The sequence below is a fragment of the Egretta garzetta genome, unplaced genomic scaffold (assembly GCF_000687185.1).
Source record: "Egretta garzetta isolate BGI_Z169 unplaced genomic scaffold, ASM68718v1 scaffold542, whole genome shotgun sequence".
Classification (NCBI taxonomy): Eukaryota; Metazoa; Chordata; class Aves; order Pelecaniformes; family Ardeidae; genus Egretta; species Egretta garzetta.
This window is the reverse complement of record NW_009258766.1, coordinates 89,135-116,774: the sequence shown is the minus strand read 5'-3', so window position 1 is coordinate 116,774 and position 27,640 is coordinate 89,135. Positions and strand designations below refer to the sequence as shown.

Here is a 27,640-nt window from a genome sequence, read left to right as displayed (position 1 = left end):
GCCCCTCAGGTGCCCACGCGGCGTGCCGTGCCCCGGTACCAAGCCCACCCGCACACCAAGCACCTCAGCACTCCTCGCTGCTGCTGGAAACCCTAACGAATCACCCAACAGCCGCCTTAAAGCGAGGGCACGGCTCAGTTTGGAAAACCTAACGAGCATCAGTGAGAGGTTTTTTAGTCTCGAGTGCCCTTTGGAGCGGGGCTGGAGCGAAGCACAGGTGACTACAGCAGCCAGGGCAGCACACGAAAGCGCAAAGCTGCCGCCTTCCTGCTCTCCGTTACAGGCACACCCCAGTAAAGGTGGTTTAAGCTCTCACATAACGCTTGCTGGACACATCTTGGGGTTTACGTAAAGGCCTTTCTTTCCCATGCTCGTACGATACGACGAGGGTCTCCAAATTCAGCAGGTGGATAAACACATTTTGTTGAAGCGAAGCGCGCTTCTCTCACAGCCAAGACAACGTGCTGGACCGGCACGTGAGAGCACCCTGGAGTCTGAGTCGCGAGGGAACACCGCGTCGTTTAAGCGCTGCAACAGCCAGGTACCTTCGCTACTGCGCTCTGCCTCCTCTCCCTTTCTACTTTCCACCAAAGATCTCCCAGAAATCATCTCGCAGGGGTGGACTCGTACCAGGCTTGCTGGACTCCTCAGGAGGTTATGCCCACGCTTCTGCCACTGCCTTATCCCAGAAGCGCCGAGGTCGCAGAATGAGGAAAGCCATTGCAGCATGAAGTCAGTCGCCCCCTTCCCTCTTCAAAGCCTCCTCCTGCTCCCCTGATTCTTTTTGGTTACACCTTCAGACACCCTTTCCGATTTCTTGAATCGCCCCCTTCCCTCTTCGAAGCCTCCTCCTGCGCCCCTGATTCTTCTTGGTTACACCTTCAGACACCCTTTCCGATTTCTTGCATGCAGTCTCTCAAGCAACAGATGTAGGGCTTGGCCCTGTTTCACTCCCTTATAAAACGTCTTCCAAAAAATAGCCCCCATCTCTTTAATGAACTAAGCAAATTCTTAAATAGGCTTTTATAAAGCTAGATCTCTTTCAATAGTGCCACAAGTAACCCGATTTCCAGTGTTTTGCAGCAGCAAAATACATTCTGTTTGGAGTAACGTCATTCTCTGCTTCAATGAGATTGCACGCAGTTTTACCCCTTCATCAGAAAAAAATACACCAAAAAAACCCAACAGCCCCCACCACAGCTCACGCTTCTTCAGGCACCGAGGCGTTTCTAGGATTATTCTGGAACTGTGGGTTACAGCAGCAGCTCAAAAGAACAGAGGCCATTTTCCACACCACCACGCACTTCGACTGTCCCCACGCGCACAAGTGGCTTGTGGGCGCCTCCCGCCCAAGCAGAGCGGCCATTTTGTCAGGTGTGATGAGGTCAGATCACCTGCCGGAGGCCCAAGTCCACCTCAAAGAAGAAACTTCCCTCCCAGGTGCTCCCTGCTTTGTTCCAGATATTTGGAAAGGAATGACCTTTTGTGGTAAAGGCTTGAAATTAAAACATCCACCACAATGGTTTTACGCTACTATAAGCAAACCACATAGATGCTTTAATGCGCATTTCTGTAACTGCAGATTGAAGCTCCAACCGTGGGTAATAAGGGAGGAGTTTCTCTTTTCATAAATAGAAGAAATTACTATTGCCTCCAAGCACTTTTTGTACAAAAAGCGACAGGTGTATTCCTTCTTCGTTTTAAATTTATACCCAGGAAGAGGAAAAAAGGTAGAACGATACAAATTAAAGCAGATCTTCAAACGTCTTAGAAGCATTTTTCTTTGCAATTAAGAACTCCACTTTTTCATATGCAATAAATATACTAGTCAGGGACATGCCAGTTGCATATTGCAGTGACAATTCCATTTGAAATGGAGGAAAGCATTCTTACTGAGTAATTTTGTCAGTGAAAAAGGACAATATCTGTACATGCTTACACCTACATTGCTGAAAACAGGAGTATCAGTCACGCTACTCACTGAAAATAATTTCCACATCTTTTAATTGGTTTCCAAAATCGGAACTTAAGCAGAGGCTAGAGTGATATGAATGTACAGAGGCCCTACCTAAGTCCCTGGTAAGAAGGGGATTAACCTCCTGTTTCCTCTTTTTCTTGTACAAGTGTTAGAAGATAAGGAAGCAGATGTGCAGGCCAGCCGGGACTTCAGGAACGCTGCAACACTGCAGTAGAGGAACCTGAACAGACCAAGAAAAAAGCAGGAAACTGATAAAGAGTTAACCACAGGGATGGACACGCACAAAAAAAAAAAACAGTAAAGGTGACCAGCAACGTGGCAGCTTTTGTACATATTTGTTTAGCTAATGTTGTGGTAGTAGAAGACTTACTGTATACTTTATTGGATGGACTGGGCCTGAAGAGCGTATGAAAAGCTTTTACAGTTGCCCAAGACTCATCCTTAACTCTTTGTCCACTTTGTGTCATCCCTCCTGTTACTTTCTGGCAGGGCAAGTCAGACTTCCTTTGCAAAACTCACAGCACTTTTTCCTTTCAGAGCACTGAAAACACTCATATTTGAAAAAGAGGCCGATTTACACTGCATGAAGCCAAGAGAATAACAATTGTTACAAGCCACTTTACATTTTAAAGCTTGTTTTATCTTGTGTAGAAGTATCCAAGCATACCAGGAAACACTGCAAATTACAGGATTGCATTATAGAGTAGCATTTTACTCATGTAATGGTTTTTCATGAGGAATTACATGCCTACAGACTATACGAACCTCCTTTCAACACTGTATAACTTATCATTGCAGCCAAGCTGACAGAGAACCTGACAGTTTGAGATAAAGAAGCTTCCCTGCCCCACCAACCGTAATTAAGATCAACATTTTTTGAAAAGTGACACAAGACAGAAACAATTAAGATAAATTAAAAAATTAACTGCCTCAAAATGTTAGCAGCTACCAAGCAAAAATAACATTCTGAGGATCCAAGGATTTTCACTTTCTAATCTACTATTAAGAGTTATCTATATATATGCATTATATATATACACACTGACATTCCAGTAAGAAAAAGCAACAAGACTCCATTCCTTCATATAATGGTATCTTTTTGCAGACTTGCTAGAGTAATACCGAGTGGTCACTCTTGAGGGGGGTGATTTTTTGGACTTGGGGGGGAAAAAAAAAAATTACAAAAAGCTCCATTTGACAATGATTAGATGCGTTCTGTTCTAGATGGTGACCAGCACTTAGGTGCCAGGAGAGAAACGTGTAAACAAAATGCAATAAACCCAGGTAATTTTTTTTTTTTTTTTTTTTTAGCATTTTGTTTACACGTTCTTCTCGCTCTGTCCTGAGCCTTGCCTTTCAAATGCAGACAAAAGGCACTACCCACTCCGTTTGTCCTCCTCGTGTTTTGTCAGTATCAGTATGCAGAGGTGTTAGCGCGGCCTTCACTTTTCAGACAGCCTAACCGAGCACTGGAATACAATTGGTTGCATCTTGGTTGCTGGGTACAACTGGCATATTTCAGTCAGAATGACTGCTGCAATTCCACAGAGTAAGCCACAACAATTTTCCAAGACTTTGGGGGTTGGTTTGGGGGTTTTTTTTGGCATATAAACACCATCAAGACTCAAAGATGCACCTGCCAGTAGCATTTACAGCTATCTGTTCAAAGCAGCCTTTCGGCTACCACGTGATACTCCCATTCATACGACAGACTGCTGCGGACGATGAAATAGTCGCCTCTTCTCCCAGCAGCAGCATTCTGAAACCCTACCACCACCTTCCCACCTTGCAAGAGCAACCATCAACAGCAAGGCTGATTTTTCAATTACTGCTGGACAGTCGTACAACATGCTCGGAGTTTATTATGGTACAGCACACCCTTGTTTGGAACACAGCAGCAAGCAGGAAGAAGTGGTACAGATTTTGGACCTTTTTAAAAGTAGAAGGGATTTCAAAGAAGTCCGGGAAGTTCTAGCACAAGGAAGCCACTGAAAAGAAAAGTATAAAAATCACAACGGTATCTTAATTACATGATAGCTTATTTTCTTTATTAGGTACTGCATGTAGAAAAACATGAAAGCAGTATCACTGTTTGTTATGTGAAGCTTTTATCTTGTACTGTAGATTAACTACTTTCCTTGTGCTACAGTACTGGTAGGAGGAAAAAAAACTACAGCATGACAGCGAGATGCATTTTGAGTTCCTGTTAACAAAAAAGAAAAAAACTCGCACCTAATTGCTTTTTTCGGGCTTTTATTGAAAAATTAAAACCAAAAAATTATCAAGGCCAGTTTTACAATAATTTTAAGACATACAGAATGGCTTACCTGCTATTTGGATTTGGTGCAGGAACCTTATTCCACTTATTTTTCTCATGCAATTGCTGGATTAAAATCACATTCTCATTTAACATCAAAATGGATTATTAACAATGCTTTCTTAGGATTTAACCTTAAAATCTGGTTTAAAAAGTCAGTTTTCCAAAGGTTAAAAACACTTACACAGCAAGATTTCCCCCTTCAGAGACCAGCTAATAGCTTCCTGTGTCTGATAACTGGCAGAAATAGACCACAGAGCTCATTTTTCCATTTTTGTTATTCTAACCTGAGAAATTTCTCAAATGCTTCTTACTGGGCTTTCATATTTGGCAACATTACTTCAGTTACACAGCAAAGCGTGATTTCTCATTCTTGTCAGAGACCGGTCTTTCACTACTGATCCCAAAAGACGCTCTCACAAACAGGAGTTAGATTAGCATAAATCTGCTTCTGTGAATAGTACGCCCTTTTGGCAAGTTAAACCTTGTTAGTAATATCATCAGAACACTAACCTCAGGATGTCAAGTTCCCATCGGTTGTGTAATTCCTAGTATTGTGCGCTTTGAAAATATTTACTTTGGCATGTTATACTTTGTAGCGTAGAGAAGTTGATTTTTTTTGTGCTTACTTCGCGCCTTACAAAATCTGTCTTTTCTCTCTTCCATTTATTTAGGCCCTTTCCCTTGCCACCAGTTATCTCCCTTTCTCACAGCTGCAACAGAAACAGGATGTAAAGCGCACAATACACGTAAAATGCGAGATCTAAAGAAGTTGGTGAACAGACAATGGTCTTGTAAAACACTCTTAGTTGATGAATGAGCTTGTAAAACGTAAACGCCACAAATCTTTTAGTACAGTATTCAAGCCTTCAATTTTAAATTTGTAAGCTTACTTATATTTGATTTCAAACCGTCCAACTTTCAGTGTTTTACTATATTTAAATTATATTTAGTCACTTCACACTTGCTCCCAGTGTATATAAAACCAACACTCTCTAAAGAAGTGATGAAACATGGCTTGAAACAAGCGATTTAACTTCCAGCAGAATATAACTTCTTTTGCCTTTTCAGTAAATGTTTATGTTAAATAATTTGGGTTGTTACAAATTGTTGCACTTCAGTTTTAGCTGAACTTATCTGATTTTCAAGTGAACCATGATTTCTTCCCAGTTACTCGTCCTGTCTGCCAAACTAAAATTCGAGACAATATATTTATATAAACTGAGCTTTGTTTGCTTCATACTCTACCTATTAAAAAACATGATGCTAACCATGGAGATCAATGAAGTGCTTAATTTAAAAAGTGTAGAAGTCACATATCCCAGGAAACGGCTGGATTTTTCTGTTTGTTTCTGTGTAATTTCTGGTCATTACTATGCTAAAATTAATACTGAAGTGTTTCTGTTTTAAAATTCTCTGCAATCTAGCTTTAAAAGAACGTTACAGGAGGTTACTACAAAATAAGATGTGGACAGATACCATATACAGCTGATGCGTAACACCCTTTTATTCTACTGTAATTTGTTGGCATTTTTGATCCCAAAAGAGGAAACGACAGATTTTGGATTTTCTTAAATACATTCATAATCCTGATTTTCTTATTTTCCATCCAATTAAAAAAAAAAAAGTGTTGAAAAATAAGGAGCTAAACAGCTTTAATAATGTCTTGTTAGTCTCACATATAGTTTTAATATTATATAGTGAAACTGTATTTTGCAATCAGCACTGAGTGCACTTTAAAAAGGACCTCTGTTGAAATATTTCCAACAGGTCTTTATAGCACCATATAATCTGATTTAACTGCCTAGTGCCACTCTTTGTGCCACTGCTTCTAAAGAAAAATGACTACATTTTTATTTCCTCTAGCGCTCTAAAAAAAAAGAAAATAATAATCTAGAAGTAATTTATGGTATCCAACTGAATGCATGTAAACAATTAATTACTAGACACTGCACTGTAACTTATTGCACTTTTGTGAAACTGATCAATGAGTTGCTACATGATTCTTCTGGAATGGCACGGTTTAATTCAGTGGCAGAAAAATCTCATGGATGCATTGAATGAAAATGTCTCTCTCTCACCCTTTGTTGAATTTGGAAAGTCTCTTTTTGCAAGATTTGATGCTGCCCCTTCTATTATAGTTCATTTTCAATTCATAATAGAGAAAATCAGTGACAAACACAGGAGGCCGAGTGCTGGCAAAGCACAACCAATAGGAATAGCAAGGGGATGAGGAAGGAAGAGGAAATCAGGGTACCTGGAACAAACTAGAAATACACTAAACACAAGAGAGCTTCTTAGCCCTACAGCAAATTGTACATTCTTTCAATTCTTGGATTGGCCTGTTCTCAACTGATACACAATTCAGAATTTATTCAGAATTAAAGGAATACACACTGTGATTAAACATGGAGTACATGAACCATTCATGCACTAACAAATGCTGCCATTGTTTTTTCACAGGTAAAGCTGAAGCAAGTGTGTCAGGATGGCATTTGGTTGAAATGAAAGTAATGCTGGTACTTCACCATTTTCAGTAATTGTTACCTACGACAGTCCAAGTCAGTGACCATCTATGCAACGTTGCCAGAGGCTCGTTTTCCAAATATGAGTTCCAATAAGTGGGAGTACAAATGAGATCTGTTTGAATATGTTATGAAGATTTTTAAACTGCGTATTTCTGAAGAAAGCGGTCAAATGCATCATAAATTGCTTGCCTAAAACAAGGAAAAAAAGATCATTTGTATAACTTGGGAAAAGGCAGATATAAGTGGCGTATCATCATAATTTCAAAAGAGCATTCAATAAAAATGTGATATCAGGTAGTTACTTCTCCTTCACTTGTTTCTGGGATCTCTCACTTCAATCCAGTAAAATATTTATCTTTCAGGAATGAGTGGGATTGTTTACCAACTTTAATACAAGCGCAAATGTTAATCGATTAGGAGTTTTCTACTCAGACATGTCAAGAAATGGGTCAGAGGCATAATTTATAATTTTTGAGCAACTGTCATAAAATTTAACACTGAAAATTTTAAAAATATAAAACTGAAGTTTTAAATAGCAATAAGCTAGTGGTTAGCATACCTTGACCCAGTGTATTGCTGTTCCTTAGACTTCCTAAATGGCATGTACAGTCTTACTAATTCCTTATGTTTTAAAATTAACAGCACAAGTATTTAACTTTTTGAAACTAAAGAAGTGCATTTTTGTAACTGCTTTATATAACTATCTTCTGAAAGTCAATGCCTAGTATTACTAAGGCAAGAATTCATGCAAGTACTACTCATTTGCAGCCAAACTTGTATTTTAATTCTCACCTTCAATTGTGTGGGTTTTTTTAATTCTCAGAAGACAACATTTGCAAAAATAAAACAGCTGCGCAATATAACATAAGTGGTCACTGCTTAAAAAATATTTTCTGGTGCCTGGTGAACAAACTAAATAAAAGATTTTATAGGAAAACGAGAGAGTGAGAAGGATCATTCTCTTGCCATTGGCTTACTGAACGATCCAAGCTATGTTACACCTCATCTTTGCTCATAAAATGGAAATGTTGACATTCTCTTTAAATTATTTCTGATCTGATAACTTCTTCTTCAAAGACGTATTTGGTATTTGTTGCTTTAGAGTAATTAGGTACAAATGGTAATTGTTGCTTTTAGAAGAAAGATTATGTGTCTCAAAATTACGGTTTTAAGTTCTCAACTATTTTTAAACTTTCCTGTTTAGCTTACCTAAAGAGTCCTTGTTTGAAGAGGTAGGCGCTGACATGACCTCCATCCAGATACCTAATTTCACATCCGGGCCAGATTTCTTGAAGACTGCGCACCCCAGTTCGAGGAATATACGCATCCTCCTTAGCTTGTACAACTATGATTAAACTTGGGTCAACTGGAACTAAAGAAAAAACAAATGAAAATTTAATTCATCTAAGGTAAGAAAGAGAAACACATCAGCTGAGATTTCTGTTGTAAAAATGCTATTTCTAAAAAAAGATTAAAATTATTCTAAGCTTTAATATAGTTGTATTTTCTAAAGTCTCCAGCAGAATTTATCTGGTTTTTTACATTTCAGTAGTGAGCCCATCAGTAGAAAAACAAACTAATCAATCCCCTTCCCTCCCTTAAAGCAGAAAACTTCACAAGTCTTTGAGGAATGACAGAAGAATTGTCTTTCCTCTTATCAACAAAACTCTAAAGCATTCAGGTCAGTTCTCCGAGATCTTTTTTTTTCAGCAAAAAGAACTGGGAGACATCTGAAATGCAATAGAGCATAAGCTTTGTATAATTTTTTTCCTCAAGGAGAACAAAAAGATGAATTTTCATGAGAGGGCAGACAAAGTGCAGTATATGTTCACTTTTCTGTTTCCTACATGTTTTAATTACAACATAAAAATCCCAACATACTGTTATATGTATTTATTACTCATAACCAGAATTGCACCAATCAGATTACTAATAGGAATAACAAAATGATGTTGAGACAAATAACACCAAAATGATGTTGAACACAGAACAGTTCCCTCCTCCCAAAGCATATATGTGGTGGTGTAGAGTGACCAACGAAGATATTTGACAATGGGGTGTCCAAATAATTTAGATCCTCTCCTTTCATATAAATCTAGATCACGTATAAGAGGATATGCAATGCTAAGATAGATTCTAGTCTTCCATTCAATTTTCCATGAAATCTGAATGTTAGGCAGATTTTCTGAAGCCCCTCTGTAGACACACTCCAAGGACACCCTGGGAGGGGATGCAACATCTCCCTGAGCATGAAGAGACCTGGGAGGCAAGTGACACAAAGGACTGCATTGCTTTGACAAGTGCATTAGGATCACAGATCCTCTTAAGAAAGGTCAATGCTTTAGCTAAGTGATATATGGATAAGCATCCAGATAAACAATAAAGTACTTAGAATGAAGTTTACAGAGTTTTTTCTGTCTACTGAAGTAACTTTTAAGGCTTTAAGGAAAGCCACTGATATTTGCCACAAAACATCCCCAGCTACGCAGTGATCTGGGACATTGTCCAAGTCAAGAAATCTATGCTAGTGTAGAAATCTTTGGTTGTTTTGGTTTTGGTTTTTTTTCATTTACCAGTGGAGTACTGAATTCCAGAATTAAAAAATGAGGTGGCACAGGGTCTCATGTTGAGAATGCTTTGACATTTGAAGACAACTTCGTCAGAAACCTCTCTGAAGTCAAAGTATGTTCTAGGACATGTTGAGAGTCCGCGCTGGGTACATGCACAGGTGAACCATTTTGTCTGAATGGACTGCCACAAAAGCAACTCCAAGCCCCCTCTCCAGCAAAACCCTTTCAAGCAGCTCTAGGAAGAAATCACTTGTATCCATTGCTTGCAAGTGGGCTGTTGAAAGGGATTTGTTCTAGACACCAAGAAACCCCTAGTTCATCATTTTAAGGCTTGCTGGACTACAGCTCCCTCTATGTGCTGTGCCTGCCTTGGGAAACGCTGTATTCACCAGACTGCATCATCCCAGAAGGACCTCTGTGTGTTTTTACTGGTCACACTTGTCTAAAAGTATAATTCAAGCTTGGTTCTCAGCTATGTAGGCTACTTTCTATCTGAAGTCAATATCAGACTTCTGCTTTATGAATCTGCTTGAAAAACCTCATTAGCAGACTAATTAGATCTAGATATTACTCACATCACACAGATGTTTTGTTCTTTAAATAATACAAATTTGCATTAACTCATATCTGAAAATAGCCACAGCAAGGCAGAGAAAAAATGAGTAAAGATACTGAAAGGCAAATTTTTAATTCACTTTATCGTTAGTTGGCCATTAAGAAGAAAGAGAAAAACAATTAGGAAATGGAGTGGTAAATAGATGCTACTGAGTAACACTCAAGATAATGTCGTATTTCAGCTAAGGTGCCAGCAGGTTTACACAATGGAGAATGAAAAAACACCTTTCCTTCCATCATATTTCATTCAGTTTTTCAAATGGCACATTAAAAGAAATAAATACATACCTGAGAAGTTAGCTACATGGGTACATTCATCCATTACTCCTTTCATGAACCTTAAAGATTCTCTCTGTAAAGTGTCACTCTTTCTTCTTTTAGTTATCCTGTGTCCTTGTGGGCTGGTGAAGTTTTTATTGCTATTGCTACTGGTTGAAAATGTTTGGTTTATGCACTGCATTTTAGGAGAATCTTGTATTAAGAGTCTTTCTGATGAGGCACTTTTATTTGTGGTAAAGCTGTGAACAGCTTCTCTATATACAGTCTTGTTTGAGGAATCAAGGTCGAACATTCTGGAAGTCACATCCACATCCTCCAGACTGTCCACGCTGTCAGGGAAGTTTTTAACAAAGTCTTGTCCCATCTTGAAAGAATCAGTCTAAAGAAAGACAACAGGTAATTTATTAAGGGTTTCTCCTTAAAAATAAGATTAACCAGCTGGTTTAAAGATCAACTAAAAAAACAAAAAAAGAAAAAAAAAAAAAGATACAAACAGCACCGCTCACAGCACTTGTTATTTTCAGCCTGCATGTCACTTGGTTAAATCCTAATCATCATAATCTCTTGTTAACTTCATTCTACATTTCTGTCAGCTTAAAAAAAGCAGGAAGTACTTATATATGGTAGTTTATGATACAAACATTTGCTCTTAATTCTGTATTAACCTCTGAATTTATAATTGCCGTCATTTAAGCTTAAATTTCTGGGCAATAAACAGATACGACCAGGCCTAATTATCAGGTTTAGGACTGAAAAAATTACTGTCTCTAAATACTAGGAAGACACAAGCTGAACATCTTGAAATATTTTTTCTTTACATTTTGTCTGCCCCATCAGTGTTCATGGAGTATATTTTACTTCAAAATGGCAAACGCCTAAGTAGCTGTCTCCATCCCAGCCCCTCTTCTCCTGTCGTAATATATTTGGAAAAGGACTGTCACAGTGCAAAGAATCTTAGGAAAAAAGTTATTTATCAGAATTGGCTAGAAGACAGTATTGCGACATATAAGCAATTCTGAAAAAGTTCTCACTCCCGATCTAAAAGAGCAGTGAGGCAATGAAATTCCCCTTGGGAACAGTCTTTCAACACTAGTCAAAAGGAGTCAAGAAGAAAGCAAAAAGAAAATATGCAGACAATAAATTCTATTTCGTAAGAAGCAAGAAGCCAATTACAAAAGCTCCACCTCACTTTTATCCCAACTGCCTGTGCAATGAAAGTCTAAAGCTGAGGGAGGGCTAGCAGCTCACGTAGAAACAGAAAGAGAGAGACCTAGCACTCTAAACAAACTAGAAAAGTAACCTAATGTTTCTCCATATTAAAAATATCCTACAGTATTAAATATTTGGAAGCAATTGCTTCAAAGGGCAATAAATCATGTTTTTATATTTACACACCAGGCTATTGGTTTTCCAGACGATAAAGCCAATTACTGGGAAGTATTATCTACAGTTTCAGTGTCTTGATTAAATTCATCTTATGTTGCAGACTACCCTAAGTGTGGTCGCGGAAGAAACTTGTCGTAAGGGCTATACACACATTGTACAACCAAAATAATAGCTTCTGTTTTTCAGAAGGTTTTCCTTGAAAGATTAAATTTATCAAAAGCATAAGGAAACAACAGGCAAACATGTTTTAGATAACAATTGGCTACTTTTACTAGAAGTAAAAAGAAGTTACATTGTTGTATTTGCACATGTAAATATTAGCAAATAGGGAAAATAAACTATACTTACTCCACAGTATTCAAGCATTTGAATGATTTCTTCTTCATAAACAGTTTCCGTAAAATATTGTTTCTCTAGCTCTCTCCAGTTCACTGCCTTGCTCAACACGCCCTGAGATTACATAAACAAAAGTGTCCAATACACAAGTAAAACCCAGAGATCATTCTAAAATAATGATATACAGAGAAAATGGATCTGTTCCTCTCTGTGACTTCATTTTTCCAGTGGAATTCTGCCCAAGTTTTCAGATAACCCTTAGAACTATTGCAATCAAAGCATAAGCACATATTACAACACAGGACACAGAAACCCACCTCCCTTTAAAAAACAAACAAAAGAAAAAAAGGAAAAAAAAAAAAAGAAGGCAGAAAACAGTCCCACTTAGGGTTTACACACACATAGACTGGGCTAAACCGACGATGGGTGTCAAAGCCAGCCTATTCACTTACCTACCCCGGCAGCAGTAGTAAAAACAGGTACCCCTCATGGTAGCAGCAGTATTATCACCCAACTATTTAAGCCAGGCTTTGAGCAGAAGAATACATGTTTTCATAGCTTGCTGCCTCACCTTCCCACATCCAGACCAGGGCTCTAATCATTGTCTCACAAGCCAGTCCCAGCCCCTAATTCGGTACACGACCCACCGAAGTAGCTCAAAGCCACCTTCCTTATCATGTGTTGTATATCCTGGGCAGGAAGGGTGGGTTTTGCCACTATAGTGTCACTAGTAAGAGGCCAAAGGGTGATGAGATGCCCTAACCGAAAAGGGGAATGTGGCCAACCCAAACTTTTTTACTTACATATCTGATTACAACCCAAACCTTTTTACTTATATATCTGATTACATTCTAGTATATTAACAAAAATAGATGTTAATTACCGTAGTAAAGACTGCAGAAGCTGTTGACCAGGAAAGACACGGAATCAATGGCAATGGTTTAGGCCAGTTTGTCACTGCCAGTGAAGCCATCTAGAATCAAAGGCATTTATCACATATTTTAATATTGAATTCACAATATGATAAAAAGAACTCTCGCATCTTCAGTTTTTTTGTTTATACTGTATCAAACAAATACGCAGTGCCAAAGCAGTCAAGGACTGTGGCAGCTGGATATACTTTCACCTATTTAGAAAATACAGCCTATTCTTTGGTGATTTCCCTACCAATAAATATTGCTCTGGATAGACTAATTTCAAGGCTGAAAGGGTTTTTATCATAAGAATTCCCAATGGAATATTTATTCTGACCTTTTAGTTGTTTAAAACCATGAAAAAAAATCTGTAAAGATTAAGGCAAAATGAAGGCAATCTATGAGGACTATTTAACATTCTAAACTTTTTAGATTTGGATACTGGTAACAAAATTTGGAGGGGAAGTAATTCAGCATGTTACGTGGACTCTTTTTCTGTCCTTTAAAGTTTAAATTATTATTTTTACATCAGTTCTTAGAACACAACTTTGTGAATATCCTGTTTATCCCAGAAAAAAAACAGGGCAAAGCAGCTCAACGTACGGAAGCTCCCTATATCATATGTTCTTGACGAGTTTTATTTTATTGCTCTAATCTGAACAACAGTGTAAACCCTTTAAAACAAAATAGTCCATGTCTGCACCAGATTTTCTAATAAATGGATTTGTACAACTGAACTGTAATTCTATTCTAATTATTTTTTCTTAATAAAAAGTTACAAGAACATCGCGTATTTATGTTCTGAGAGCCAGGAAGTCTGACTTCTTTCTTCTTAGTGCCAGCTCTCCCCATCAGTAGAACTGAAAGAACACTACCTACCTTCTGTTGCAAAATACATTCTATAGAAGATCAACATAAAATATTATTTATTTCCCTGGTTTTAAATTGTACAAGAAATCCTATAAGTAAGTCAGGACTAGCCAAAACTGTATCTTCCTGGACTAAGAAAAACAAATGCCAAAGGAGTTTCCAAACTCACACTCTCAGATCTTGCCTCCTTCTATACCCATGCTGTATATGACCATTGGTATAGGATACAGTACTCGGTTATTCCCATAGCATTGCACTGCATTTGAGGTGTCCTGCACAGTTAGCGGTGCATATACCAGTTTGAGAATTACAAGTAAGACAGAGAATGTTTAACACACAAGTTCTTGTTTCAGCAGGGTGATGTTTAGTAAATCGAAGGTGCTTTGCACAGTTATGACAGTTACAAAATTGTGCTTTGGGGGAAAATTATTTTCCTTTCAGTAGACACTACCATTCCCAACATTATTTACTTAGCTCCTAACAACAAACAAACAAGGATCAGCGAAACAGAGGTATGTTGTTTTAATAAGCTTTGTACCTATGTCTCACAGATCAATGATTATCTGTAGACACAGGCAGTAATATTTTAACTGTGTATTAGTAACTCAATACACTGTTACTGATACACTGCTGGTTTACATTGAGTACGCACAGTGTCACACACAGAATCTTATCCACCTCACCACAGAAATCTTCTCCAATCAATATCAATGATCAGGGAAAAAAAGATGAGAACAGAACTGACACCAAAAGTCACCTCAGTTACAACATGCCTATAAAGAAGAGGCGTTTCACACAATGCATTCAAACACGAAAGTTTAAGCAAGAAGAATGGAGGAAAAGAGGGAGAACTAGCAGCTGATCAGTATAGAACTTCTTTCAGCAAACATTCCTTCCTCCCTTCCCCCTTGTGTAAAAAAAAATAATTATACAAGAAGCTTATATTCTTACTGAGCCTGTCAGGAGATGGCTGACAAAGGGCACTCTGATTTGTCAGTACTTTTTGAGGATTATACTAATTCAGCACCACAGAACATGAGAATTGCCAGCAATTTGTTTCTCATGACTCTAAATGTTTATTTTAAAGTACTTCTGAGAAGAACACTATAAAATAAATTATTTCCGTATGCTAAATGATCAAATGAGAAGTTAAAACAAAAATTACTGAACAGGAAATATAAAAGCTTACATGTCCTCCCATGGATATTCCAGTCATCCCTAGTGGTCCATAGCCTTCTCTCTCTAGCCAGTGCAAAAGAGCTGCCGATTCTAGAACAAGAGCTCCTCCCATCACAAACAGGTCCGAGACATTTTTTAAACATGACCGTCTTTTCTCCCCAGAAAAGGAAAATATAGGATTTATTTTCTAAGATTAGATTTTGACAGTTCTCATCATTCTATACATACTTTTATACAAAGCTGATCACAAACCCAGAGAATTTTGGACCTGAACTCCTGTTGACTCAACAGGAGAAAAAGCAAGTCCAGATTCTCTGGCACTTGTCCTTTGTCATCTAAATGAGGACTAGACACCAGGTAAGCTTCTAATGCAATATCACTGGCAGCCTGGTCTTCTAGAAACAGATATTACCAACGTTAGAAACTCATTAGTAGTAAACTTCTGTCCTGTAATGTTGTAACAGATCTTTAAGAAACAGAATCAAAGTGATACAGTCCTAGACATCTAGACATACACCATCTCATTTGCAGAAACAAACCTTTTTTCTTTTTTTGTTTTTTTTTTTTTTTTTTCTTATTTACCTGTTTTACATCATTGAAAAATTGCACACAACATTTGAAGAGCAATCAGTATGTCGGCTTTGGAAGCACTCATCAGTGTCACTGTAAGACTGAAATCGTAAAGTGGGAAGTTTGTCACAGTACTGAGAAATTCATGTGGCGTACTGCAAAGCATTACAACACACAAACCCCAAAAAAATAGTAGAAAGCTATTCAGCTGAACCATCAGAGGGACTCTAAAAAGTGAAAAAAAGAAGAAAAATACTTTACAGGGCAATTAATACACCTCTAATTTGGGGAGGGGGGCAACAGGGGGGGCACTGTGTATTTTCAGTATCACACAGTCAGGTTACAAAAGGCCACGGGCCTCTTCTGCCAGCATACAATCACGTTTGAGACACTCTGAAGCACAAGGACAAAGCTTACTGTGCAAGCCACAAGAGAAATGAACATAGCTGCTGCAGAGCAGTATTTATAGGCTAATGTAATTCTTTCCTACAGCTTTGTGACGAGATCCCTCAGCCCTCTCCAGCTGCTGCTATATTTATTGAACACTGTTACCAGCATATTAACTAAAACCACTACTGCTGCTTTGTAACCTTGCATCAAAGAGTGACAATTACTGATTGGGGTGTTAGACCGAGCACTCCCCTTTCAAAAAAACCTTCTCCACATCATGCATATGCTTAGGTGTCACGCTAGACAACTGAGAATGGAGTTACAACTATCCTCGCCAAAATATTTAATTTATTCTTCTGCATCAGATCCTCAGTAACTGGGAAAAACCCCACCAATGGATGTATTCCAGCACACGCTCTCTCCTGTCACTTTCCTACAATCTTCCGCTTCTAAATGCAATAATAAATATATATATATATATGTTTAAGCAGTTTCCCTACCAAAGAAGCAATTTTCCAACAATCATCTTAGTAAATGTAATTCACTTTCTTTAAAAAAAAAAAGGGTTTATGTCAAAATAAATAAAATTCAGCATCTACTTTGAAAAAAACATACAAACTATTTTTTAATTAACGTTTTCTCCCTAACAGTAATTTTTTTATGCTTTTGATTTAGGAAATCCAAATGCTGAAGTATAAATAAAATCTAGAAAATCTAAAATGCTGTAGTGGGAGGCAGTGCTCCTGGTGAAGTCCTAATAGAACGGACAGGTCTAAAAATAAATCAACTTCTATGCGTCTTCTGCTCATGTTAAATGTCCAAGTTAGGATTAAAAAGGATTAAAATGCCAACTCATATTTGGACTTTAAGAAATATTGGTAGACTAAATCCACAGCTTTGCCTCAGACACATACCCTGCTGAATTCTGTTTATACTCCAGTGGTTCGGAAAACATGAAAAGCAAAAAGATAGGACTGCCTGATTAGGCATCTAAATTCACATTTACAGAACTGACTAAGAAAGCAAGTCCTGTAAAATATTGAATATTACATAGGTTCCACTGAATAACAAACAAACAACACCAGATTTATGTGTCTGATTGTAAATCCTTAAAATATCTTGGAAGAGAAAAGTCTTAGCAATTGTAACAGGAAAATACACTATCTGCCCAAAGATTATTCACAGTTGACTAAAATATAATTGCAGCATTTGTATATGCACAGTTGTAAATCAGGTGCTTGCATTCACACAACTTCCTGGCATCTTGCTCTGTACTGCAAGTTCGTCTTGTGCAAACTTTCCTGACCACTGTGATCTCTTAACACAAAAAATGACAAAGTAGTCTAGCAAAGCGTAGCCAATTTCACATTAGCAGGTTACAAGTGGTCCATGCTTGAGATTTTTTTTGTTTTCTTAATAAGCTATCAAAGTTTATATTACTTTGAGCTTCTTGAGAAAAAAAAAAGTGGTATTTCGAAAAGACAGTATCCATGAATGTAACAGTAATACTTACAACTGATCCTTAGGTTTTCTACAGCCATGTAGAAGACTCAAGTTAAAGAAAGTAAAAAACTTCTATATAAAAACTGGCAATTAAAACAAAAAATAAAGTAAAATAAAATAAATCACATACATAAATACCATGGGTTAATTAAAATTTGGAACTTAAATTCCAAATGTCTAACTGGTAATAAACCAAATTAAATGTAGTTTGATGATTTAGTTTGCAGTATAAGATTTTACTTTTGTCAGGTATATGGGTAGGAAAAAAAAGTGTAGGCAGAGATCCTATTTAATAAAAACAGAGTAACAGTGGTATAGAGGTTACTAATGAGTTGATGACAGGACAGAATTTAACTTTTTTTTTTAAAAACAAATATTAAACGGTAGCAGTAAGTTTCTCAAAAGTACCCAAGGTACCAAAGGGTTGCATTTGAGAAGGGAAGGCAGGAGAGACAACTTTCTTTTTTGTCATTAATACATCCAGAAGTCACACAGTCACACAATGAATGTATAGTTTTCACTCTGTACAGCTAAAGGAATCGTATCGGTACTTTGATCAGTACACAGATTCATATCAGCACTTTTACTCTAGTGACTACAGTAAGAAGCTGTAGAAGGCATTTCCCAAAAAAAATCAGAAAATCTATACTCGGTGTGGAAGTAGCATATTATATTAACTGTGTTCAACATTGTGTTTCATGCAACGGTCATACTTTGCTCTTTGCTTCTTATCTACTGAAAAGTCCACTGGAAACTGAGCCACAAAGTAGATATTATCCCAGTGAGATAAGTCTTCTACCTTCTGGAGAGAACGTTAAGAATAACTACTGTGCTTTCCACAAAAGGATATAATACGGATTTTCTAGCAACAGGGAAGCCATACAGGCTTCTTTTATCATTGGGCGTGCCATTAATGTGCGTCTCCTCCAGAAGTGCTAAAGATAAGATGTACAAACATGTATTAAGATAAAATCTGTTTATTTAATTTCTCGATAACAATCAATTTTACATTTTACAGACTCACATGATCTCCAGTGCCTGCTAAATGAATGCAGACGGGTCTGTGTTTGCTATTCCATCTTCTCGGTATGATGAACTGAAATCTATAAGAAACAAACACATGTTTTAGCAAAGTAAGTTTATCTATTTACAAGCTGCACCAGAGAAATTAATCTTAAAAAAAAAAAAAAAAAAAGACAAAGTATTTTCGTAACCTATGCAGGCAAACAGCCAGCAATTCAGCAATATCACTTTTCATAAACACATCCAGAAGAAAGGAATCCGAAAGTAGGACAGAATAAATGCCAAACAAGAAAAGGAGCCAAGGTGAAAGATCATGTTCCTAAAAAAGACCACTACTTCATCATCACAATTTAAATTTTGCAGAGTGGAGAAATGGAACTTCAGATGAAGAGCAGCCTAAACAAGTAGGCAGCACTGCTATTTTTCTCTCCTGAGGGCACAACAGCTGAAACTGAAGATTAAGGTGAGCAATATATTTAAATTAAAAAAAAAGAAAAATCAAAAATCCAACACACAAACCATGAAACTATTCTATACACACAACATCAATCACTTAGTGTCTTCTGCTGCTACTCAAGTTATTTACAGTCTAACTACTAGGGGAAAAAAAAAAAAATCACTTCTGAGCCACGAGTATTTTCCCCATGAGACGGAGCACTGTTACCTACAACAGTGTTACGCTTCAGAAAAAGATATTCACACAAAGCACAACAATCTTAAGGGAAATTTGTAGAGCATTTCAAAACTGTAACAATACTGTCCGATGTAACAATTAGCATAACTTGACTACAAACATAGATAAGGAAACATTGTTTTCCAGTATGGTACTAATTAATCCAATAATGTTCAGAGACAGTTTCTTTCTCTAATCAATGGAGAGGTGGAAGAGAACTGGTATTTTCACTATCAAACTTTTTCTGACATTCCTTAGTGCTACATGTTGAAGTACACATAAAACCATCAACCAGTAATACTGATAAAATTGACAATGCCAGTATCAACTTGAGCTGACAAAGCTTTATGTTTAATTTTTAAGTTATTAAACAAAGTTTGGGAAAAAAATTCCATCATTAAAGTTTAGCTCAAAACTAAAAGCAAAGAGAAATTATGCTCACTTTCAAAACCCACTCCTCAACAACAAAGCAGTGTTAGTGTGAAACCAGCAAAAATGCCATTAGTATCTTCTGACTACGAGGGATCATCCAGCTTTCTGTGAGGATGCTTTTTTTTTCAGCTTGCCAAGTAAGAAAGGCACCAGATTCTCTTGCTACAATTAAATGAACTTACTACTTCAATACACATACAATATTTTTGCATTCAATGTAAGCGGAAGGCTAGAATGGTTCCTTCGAATACAATATAACATGCTTCTTTCATACAAATAGCTTCTCCTACTACGTACAAAACAAAACACTGTCCTGGCTACGCTATCTTTTATTTCCAGCATCCTGCTCATTTGGAAAAAAACCCAAAAAGATAATTTCAAAAAACCCAGGGTATTCCACAGCTTTGTGCAATATGATTTCTACACTCAAAAAACCCCACAAAACCCCAAACCAGAAGTCCCTTTGAAGTATCACATGAATAAGATTTATTTTCACTTCTGAGCATAAAATCTACTTCAACACATTAGTACAAAAAACAGTTTGAAATATTTCACAGATAATTCGTGTTACAATAAATTAGCTTCACAATAAAACTACTTACAGATCATTCTTATTTCTCTGCAATACTAGTTTCAGAAAGGAAATACCACTTGGTTTCTCTTACCTTGCTACAAGAGATTCAACTGGCAGGATACCTGGGACATAATGAGCCAACGGGGAAATGAAGTGCCCCTCAAGGATTTTACAGTCAGATTGCTCCTCAACCTACAGAGGGAATAGGATGATAGCAGTGTATTTCATACCAGTGTTTACCTCGCTCTGAGAGACAATCTCTTAAAGTAGAATAATTTGTTACAGGATAAAAATGTACTTAAAAAACCCAAAAGCTGAGGTCTATCTCAAATATAGGGATACATGTGTTATCAACACATTTGTTTCAAACTTCGCTTTTATGAAACGATCTATTAAAGGAATCAAGTGTAATGCTGTCCCATTTTAAATAACTTCCATAACACATACTAAGTTTTGAGCTTTTTTGAGCTTTACACCCCAACTATTGTGTTATTGGGGAAAAAATAAAGCAGTATCTGTATAACCACTGCTTTATTCTCTCCTTCCGTTCTCTGCTAGTAGCCAATGTGACTGCTCATTTTCCCATCCCTTCCAACCTCATTTCACATTTTTGACATTGCCTCCTAATCCTATCCACAGCAGCTCAATTAAAAAAGAAAATCTAAACAGCAAACTGTTAAGTATTTAGCTTGCCACAGCATTCACCACCAGTGCGTTTGTTTGACTTTAGAACTACTCTTCATTTCTGAGCCCCTATTCACATTTTCTAGAATGAAAAGCCTTCAGGGCAATGATTACTTCTACCTGCACACCTCACCTGGAAACACAGGGTCTCCTTTTTCCAATCAAGAGCATTCAAGAACTCATGCTACACTGATTTCTTTTACCTCTCCAGCCTCATGTCCTCCTCCCTCACAGATAAATTCTAATATCCTTTTTTGATACAGGGCAACTGGGAACATCAATGAAGCCAGAATGCCACCTGTTAGAAAACTGAATATTGTCAGAGGTGCATTCACCACCCTATCTCTATAGACTCCCTAACTCAAGTCCCCAGTCACCAATCCCAGCAGCTGTGATAATACCAGATATCAAGAAAATGTAGATTCACATGACATCAAGATTCAATTCTTCTATCCTATAAAAGCAGCCTGTTGAGCACTAAGCTGAAAGGTGAAAACCTTTATATGCCATCAGAAAAAAAATTCAGTTAAACTGCATGATTTCTTGCTTTTAAGTACCTTGTCAATGAATACTGGGTAATCTTTCGAAACCAACGTCTGGCATTTTTCCCTGTTTCCAATAATCTTTCTGAATTCAAATATTCTGTTGAAAGGAAACAAGTAGAGAAGATTCAACTTTAAATCTAAAAGAAAGAGAAGATACATGTATAAAAAAAAAATTTCAGAAGCTAAAGTAAGCCACAAAGAAAATAAAATTTATGAAGCCAGCTTTGCATTTACAGAGTAATCAGACTACCATAGGATAGGTATACAAGAATGTTTTTAAGTTAAAAAAAAAGGCTCAGGAACATTGCTTGCAGTTGCACAGCTCTTAAATAGTATTTTACACCTGATATCTTGAAAACTTACATCTTAATTTGGCCCTGAAAAAGTACATAGCAGCCTCCTACACTTACACATCCTTGTAGCCACACTGGGGCAATACAGACTGAATGGGTGAAAAACAGGTTGGACCGCCAACATCAAAGCGTTGTTGCCTATGATCTGAAACCAGTTACTAGCAGCACTTAGGGAAGTTCATAAATGACAGAAACTGCAGGGTGAGGTTGATAGCTGGAAGGTAAGGCTAGCATTCAGAGCGACCTGGATAAGCTGGAGGAACAGGTCAACAAACATCCTGAAGCTCAAAAATAAAACTGCAAATTTTGCTTGTAGGACAGAACAGCCTGCCGCAACCATACAGGCTGGGAACTTCCCAGTGAGGCAGCAGCTCTGCAGTAAAAGGCACGGGGTTTCTGATGGACAGCAAACTGAACAGTTTGAGCAGAGTTAGCAGCACACTCTTGCAGCTAGGAAGACCAATGGCAGAACGTCTGCATTTAGCACAAGAGCGGCCAGCAGGCCAAGGGAACGGGATTTGCATTGCCTGGGGAACAGAAGGCTAAGGGGCAAATCCAGTTGCTTTCTTCTGCTACTTAAACGGGCTGCAGAGTCTTACAGAGAAAATGAAACAGAGATATACAGTGAGAGGACAAGAAGCAATGGTTGCGTGTTGCAACATAAGAAATTCCTACTGGAACATAGTGAGAGATTTTTTTTCACAGTGAGAGTGGTCAGGCACCGGAAAAGACTGCCCAGGGAAACCATGAATAACCTCTACTCTCAAGGGACTTTCAATACTCAAATGGATGATGTGCCAAGTGACTTGAATTAACTAAGTTAGCTGTGTTTTGAATATGGATTTGGACTAGATGCCCTCAAGATGGCCCTCTCAGCCTTAAATACTCCATGCTAAGAATAACTTGCTCATTCTTATGGTTGTAAATACACACAATGATGTTACCCGACCAACTAAAACAGTAAGATTTGGGTGGGAAGTACAGAACAGTGTAACGGGAATGATCTGATCCACCTTCCAAACACCAGAGAAAAAAAAAAGAAAAGGACTGAAAGAAAAGCCAGTTTATCACCATATCAAAAACAGCTCTACCATATAGCCTTTGCTTTTCTTACACAGAACAGCGAGCACATTAACTAGTTCTGAGAAAAAAATGGCAAAGGTATGAAACCTTGAGTGTGGAGGGTAAGCTAAATGAAAAGATGTTTTGCTTGGCACTAAATCCTCTAAAAATACTGCATTTATGTATTTCTTCTGCAAGGCTGAATCTTGCGTGTGTTGAGGAATTTCAACTCTTGCTAATGAGTTGAGGATAAAGCATTAGGCTATCAACAGTCATCACATTAAGGGTGTGCACACAGAACTTCAGATTACATCTAGGCAGGGCAGTCTGTAATATCAGTCCATCTCAGTTAATGCTTGAAGTAGAAGAAATTTAATAATTTCTTCTAATGGAGCTTCACAGTGATCCATTAAAAAAAAAAAAAAAACAAAACCACAAACCAAAAACCAGATAATGCTGAGACTGTTTCTGGCACGATAGGGCATGCATACAAGGGAGTGGTACTCCCTCTTCCCACTGTCCAGTGTGAGGAGTCAGGAGGCAGCAGTATTCTTCCTTCTTCATCCAGGTGAAGCCAGGCTGCTGGGGAACCCCTCATTTTCTTCCCATTCAGGGGCAATACACAGAACAAATTCTTCTTCCACTTTTCAGACCAGCAGGCCAGCAAGCCTGCCTCACGTTTCCCCCATAGCTCACGAGAGTTTTTTCCCTCCACTATGAAAAAGGAAGAGCCATAGCTGATACCATTATTACTACCAGCAATGCTTCTTTATTGCTGTTTGACATTAGTGTGATTACCCTCATAGACCCCATGCGAGAGAAGACCCTTGCCTAGTATTGTAATAACTACAGTAGAATTAAGTCACAAGTTCCCCTATATAGATAGCAATTGTGTTGGGAGGAGATGGGGAGTGAAACTTCATCGTGCCTCACCAAGAACTTAAAAGTTTTTAAGAGAGGGTTTTGATAACATTAAGATGTCCTATTTTAGGTACACACAACACTCATTTTTCAGGAAAGTCTGCTACTTACGAAAAAAATCAACTGAAGACAGACATACAAAGCAATCCAAGTGCCATTTCAAGACAAGATGTTTCACTTGAACTTAAAAACAAAAAACAACCTCCCCATAACTCCACTGCTATCTGCAGTGAACAAAATTTTATTTCAGTATTTTTTTAAATTTTCTTTATTGATTTTCAAATACATAAGAATTAGCTTATTAAATGCAGATTTATCATTTCCTATTTAAATGCTACATGATGCAGAATATATATATTCATTCACTTAATTTTTAAACTTTAGAAATGCAAGTGCTCCACTTCTAGGTGTTACTTATAATAATAACTAGCAAAAATCAGCACACATTTTAAAATTAAGAGGTACTTCCGCTTTTCAGCCAGTATTTAAAAATTAAGAGGTACTTCCAAGACATCTAAGAAGAATGAGTTTATTACTTTGGAACAGGAGAGAAACTTCTGATTACATCTTACATGTGTAAAGCTCATTATTATTAAGAAGTTATAGAAAGCTAGCAGGATCCTCTTTAATATTAAACAGACAATTACTCTGCAAAAATTCAGCATCTTTTGTTAGTAGAAAACACTTTTCAGAGATGCTGCTTGAAATATGTTGTCATATATGCATTAGTGAAAAAAGTAATTGGACACACATACATTCTGTCAAGAAGAGCTTCTTTAAACACAAACGTTTAGCAAATCCCTTTAAGATTTCTTTTAAATCCAGCTCCTCCCTTGCTATGGAAACACAAACTCTAACATGTTGGGTTTTTTAAATACAGGATAGTAACAATTGTTGGTACTTCAAGGGTTGTTTTTTTTCTTTTAATATAAAGTACTATTTATGCTGTTATTTTTTAACAAGTCACCTTTTCAGATCCTCTGGTTTTCCCCATCCTCTGATGAAAAGTTTAGTAAGGAGAAGCTTTCTGTACAAGACATCTAATTTACTTACACCCATTAGCAGCAAACTGACATCTAGAAAAAAGAACAGGTAAAAACAAGGCAGTTTAAGTGGAAGTTCATTGATTGCAACACAAAGCAGGTTCTTACTCTATCTGTATTAATGAAAAGCCATACCATTTTATTCCAAGGAAGTTAACCTTGACATTCAAGTAAGTTCTTTTCATTTTAAATAAAATACAAAGGCAGTTAATACAACTCTGACGTTTTTCAGAAAAGGAATTTAGGTGTAAGGATTTAACATGCCTAATATAACCAGAAATTAATCACATAATTGATGGAAGGACAACTGAAGAGGCACATAAGGTCACAGAACTATATCTTCAATCAGTCCTAACTGTATTTTACTTGAATCGATAAAACAAAGAATAGCATTGATCTCTGTCCCGTCAGTATAGCTATGATGGCAAAACCTTTTCAGTCAATGTGAGTTTTTATAAACACATGTCAGAATAGAAGCTTGAAATAATATTTGTTTTTAATCAACTAGAAGACTAGATCTCTAGCTACATAATTAGTCATTTCTAAAAAAAGGGGAAAAAAAAGTAGCTCCAGTAACTGATGCAGAGAAGGCTTATTTTTGTAAGCTTGTCTTCACTGGTGTCTTAAGCATCTATCCTAAACCTTATTTTATCCATTCCTTTCCAATTTTCACCAACTCATTTCTTACGGTTTTGAAAACGATGCTCCCACTCCCTTCAGGGAAGAAATCCGCCTTCAAAATCCTTACCAGTGTCATTTCTCTTTCAGAAAATACACTAGCTCAAATATAGCTAAAGCCAACAAGATTTTAGGCAAGCTGAGTATTATTTTCAAAGCAATACTTACTGAAGCGAACAGGGAGCCACTACTGTGCTCTTCCAATGAGGAAGGGGGGGGTGGGGAAGAGAGAGAACTCTCAAATTTGGTTTCTTGGTCAGCAGGATACAGATTATTCAAAAAAAAAAAAAAAAAAAAAAAGCTCCGGGATCTGTGCACACCTAAGAGAACAAAAAATTTAATAAACAAAGACTTGGTTAATAAGTTACCTTCAACTACTTTCTAGTATTTCCAGATCTCTCCCTATTAAATAGTCGTCATCACACTCCAAGAGTGTAATTTAATTTGTGGGGATTTTCTTCTGTTTTAATCTAAACTTCATTTACTCTGCCACACTCTAATATGGTTGTTCTTAAAATAAACTTGTCTAAATATGACAAGTTAAAACTGTGGTCAGATTAATACATTCCTTTGCACTTCTAAAACCCAACACTTAAGAATCAATACACAGAAAAAAAGAAAAATGCTTTAACACCTAGAGTAAATTACCATCAAAATAGGAATTATAGACAATTTAAGGTACTTGAATACGAGAACAAGCATCCTAGAAAGCCACAATGGTTCTACGTTCAGACATTACAGGGCAGAAATAAATACCCAAAATCACCAGAAAGTCAGCGGGGACCTTCTGTTTAAATACTGTAGAACGTATTAGCTCCTACTCCACCAGTCTCAAATAGCTGACTGACTGTGTAATCTTATTATTCTGATCCATGTCTGCTTGGTCTAATAGAATCATAACCTCAAAACAATCTCCTTCCTTGCCCACTCTGGAGATATCCATTGACCTCATGTGCTGTTGAAGTGTCCGACAGGAAATGTTTGCCAGCCCTGCAAGGTCCCTCCTCTGCTTTCTGGAGCAGGGGGACAGCTTGGTGTTTTCCTGGTGGTGGGACAGGGACAGCAAAACAGAGTGGACCCTCTATGGTGCTGGGAAGACAGTTCAGAGTGAGCACACACAACAGTCAATTATGCTGTCAAAAATACACTAAAACTAGATTTGCAGTTCTATCAGTACACTGCTTACCAGTAATTGTGAAAAGAAATTTCAATTAATGTTTTGATGCTTAACAAAGCAGCCTCACATGTTTTATTTAGTTGTTTGTTGTTTTGTTTTATAAAATCCCCTCCAAAATAAAAACTAAGAGAGAAAACATGAAGATGTTGATTTTGCTGCGAGTTCAAAAGCTGGCCTGATGAGCTCTCTCTCTTGCACCAAGGGAATGCCAAAACAAGTTCCTAGACAAGTACATTATATTTAAACGCAACATTGATTGAGGTGAAAGGGTTGTCTCATCCTGTATTCTATTTCATTGACTGAATAAAGACTCTAAGTAATTCAGGATACTCACTTATTCAGATTAAAGATTAAACTACTACTGGAAGAGTGCAGGAAACACTAAACCAAAAAAATATTCCAAGTACCTGAAGTACATTGTATAGAACTTCTCCGAAACATTACTTAGAAATATTATGACCCCTATTTTAATTATTTTAATAGGGGTCATCTTCCCATTTTGCTCATCTTAGCAACAAAAGGGTAGGACATGCTTCGGTCACTGCCCATTAATGTCTACATGGGAAGGCAATTACAAATACTTTTACTGTCAGAAAAGGCAAATCCAACTGTTGGAGGCTGAAGTTTTATAACTTCACAGTAGAAGTCAAGAGTGTATTTCAGCAGTGAGTTTGAACTTGAGAAAAGAATCAGCAGAGCTTGTTTCGGAATGTGACTGGATTTCTGCCACTTGCTACCACACGCGTCACATCATGATCCCTTTGTAAGACAGGTCAGCTGGCAGCAGTGACCCGAGAAAGATGCCGCATAGTTGTGTAGCCCAAGAAACAGTACTGGTATTAGGAATATTCAATGAGTATATTGCTAACAGAGTAAGCCTCACATAATTGTAAGTTGTGAATAGAAATTGTGGCAGATACACTAAGAAGTGATCCACTAACAAAAAAACAAAAAAAAAGCTGCATTCTAAAAGAGTATTTTCCAGAGAAGATGACAAGGAAGCCTAGAGATAAATTATAGGCTCTTACTCTAGGAAGAGC

General features: G+C 37.4%; 1 protein-coding gene across 4 annotated transcripts; it reads right to left on the bottom strand.

The window, feature by feature from the left end:
* Positions 1–4,270: 4,270 nt before the first annotated feature.
* Positions 4,271–25,738, bottom strand: ABHD18 (abhydrolase domain containing 18). Of its 4 annotated transcripts, XM_009649336.2 has the most exons (13): positions 25,592–25,738; positions 24,670–24,778; positions 21,379–21,463; positions 20,229–20,329; positions 18,460–18,538; positions 18,286–18,370; positions 17,446–17,473; positions 14,983–15,121; positions 12,893–12,982; positions 12,022–12,123; positions 10,297–10,666; positions 8,033–8,195; positions 4,271–7,012 (listed from the first exon to the last, which is right to left on the bottom strand). In XM_009649336.2, the coding sequence occupies exons 2-13, from the start codon at positions 24,759–24,761 to the stop codon at positions 6,961–6,963; spliced, it is 1,386 nt and encodes a 461-aa protein (XP_009647631.1). In that variant the 5' UTR covers positions 24,762–24,778; positions 25,592–25,738; the 3' UTR covers positions 4,271–6,960. The 4 variants fall into 4 exon arrangements, with proteins under 4 accessions (XP_009647631.1, XP_035744933.1, XP_035744934.1 ...); XM_035889040.1 differs by lacking the exons at positions 14,983–15,121; positions 17,446–17,473; positions 18,286–18,370; XM_035889041.1 differs by lacking the exons at positions 17,446–17,473; positions 18,286–18,370; positions 18,460–18,538; ... (2 more) ...; positions 24,670–24,778; positions 25,592–25,738 and adding an exon at positions 15,555–15,642.
* Positions 25,739–27,640: the final 1,902 nt, after the last annotated feature.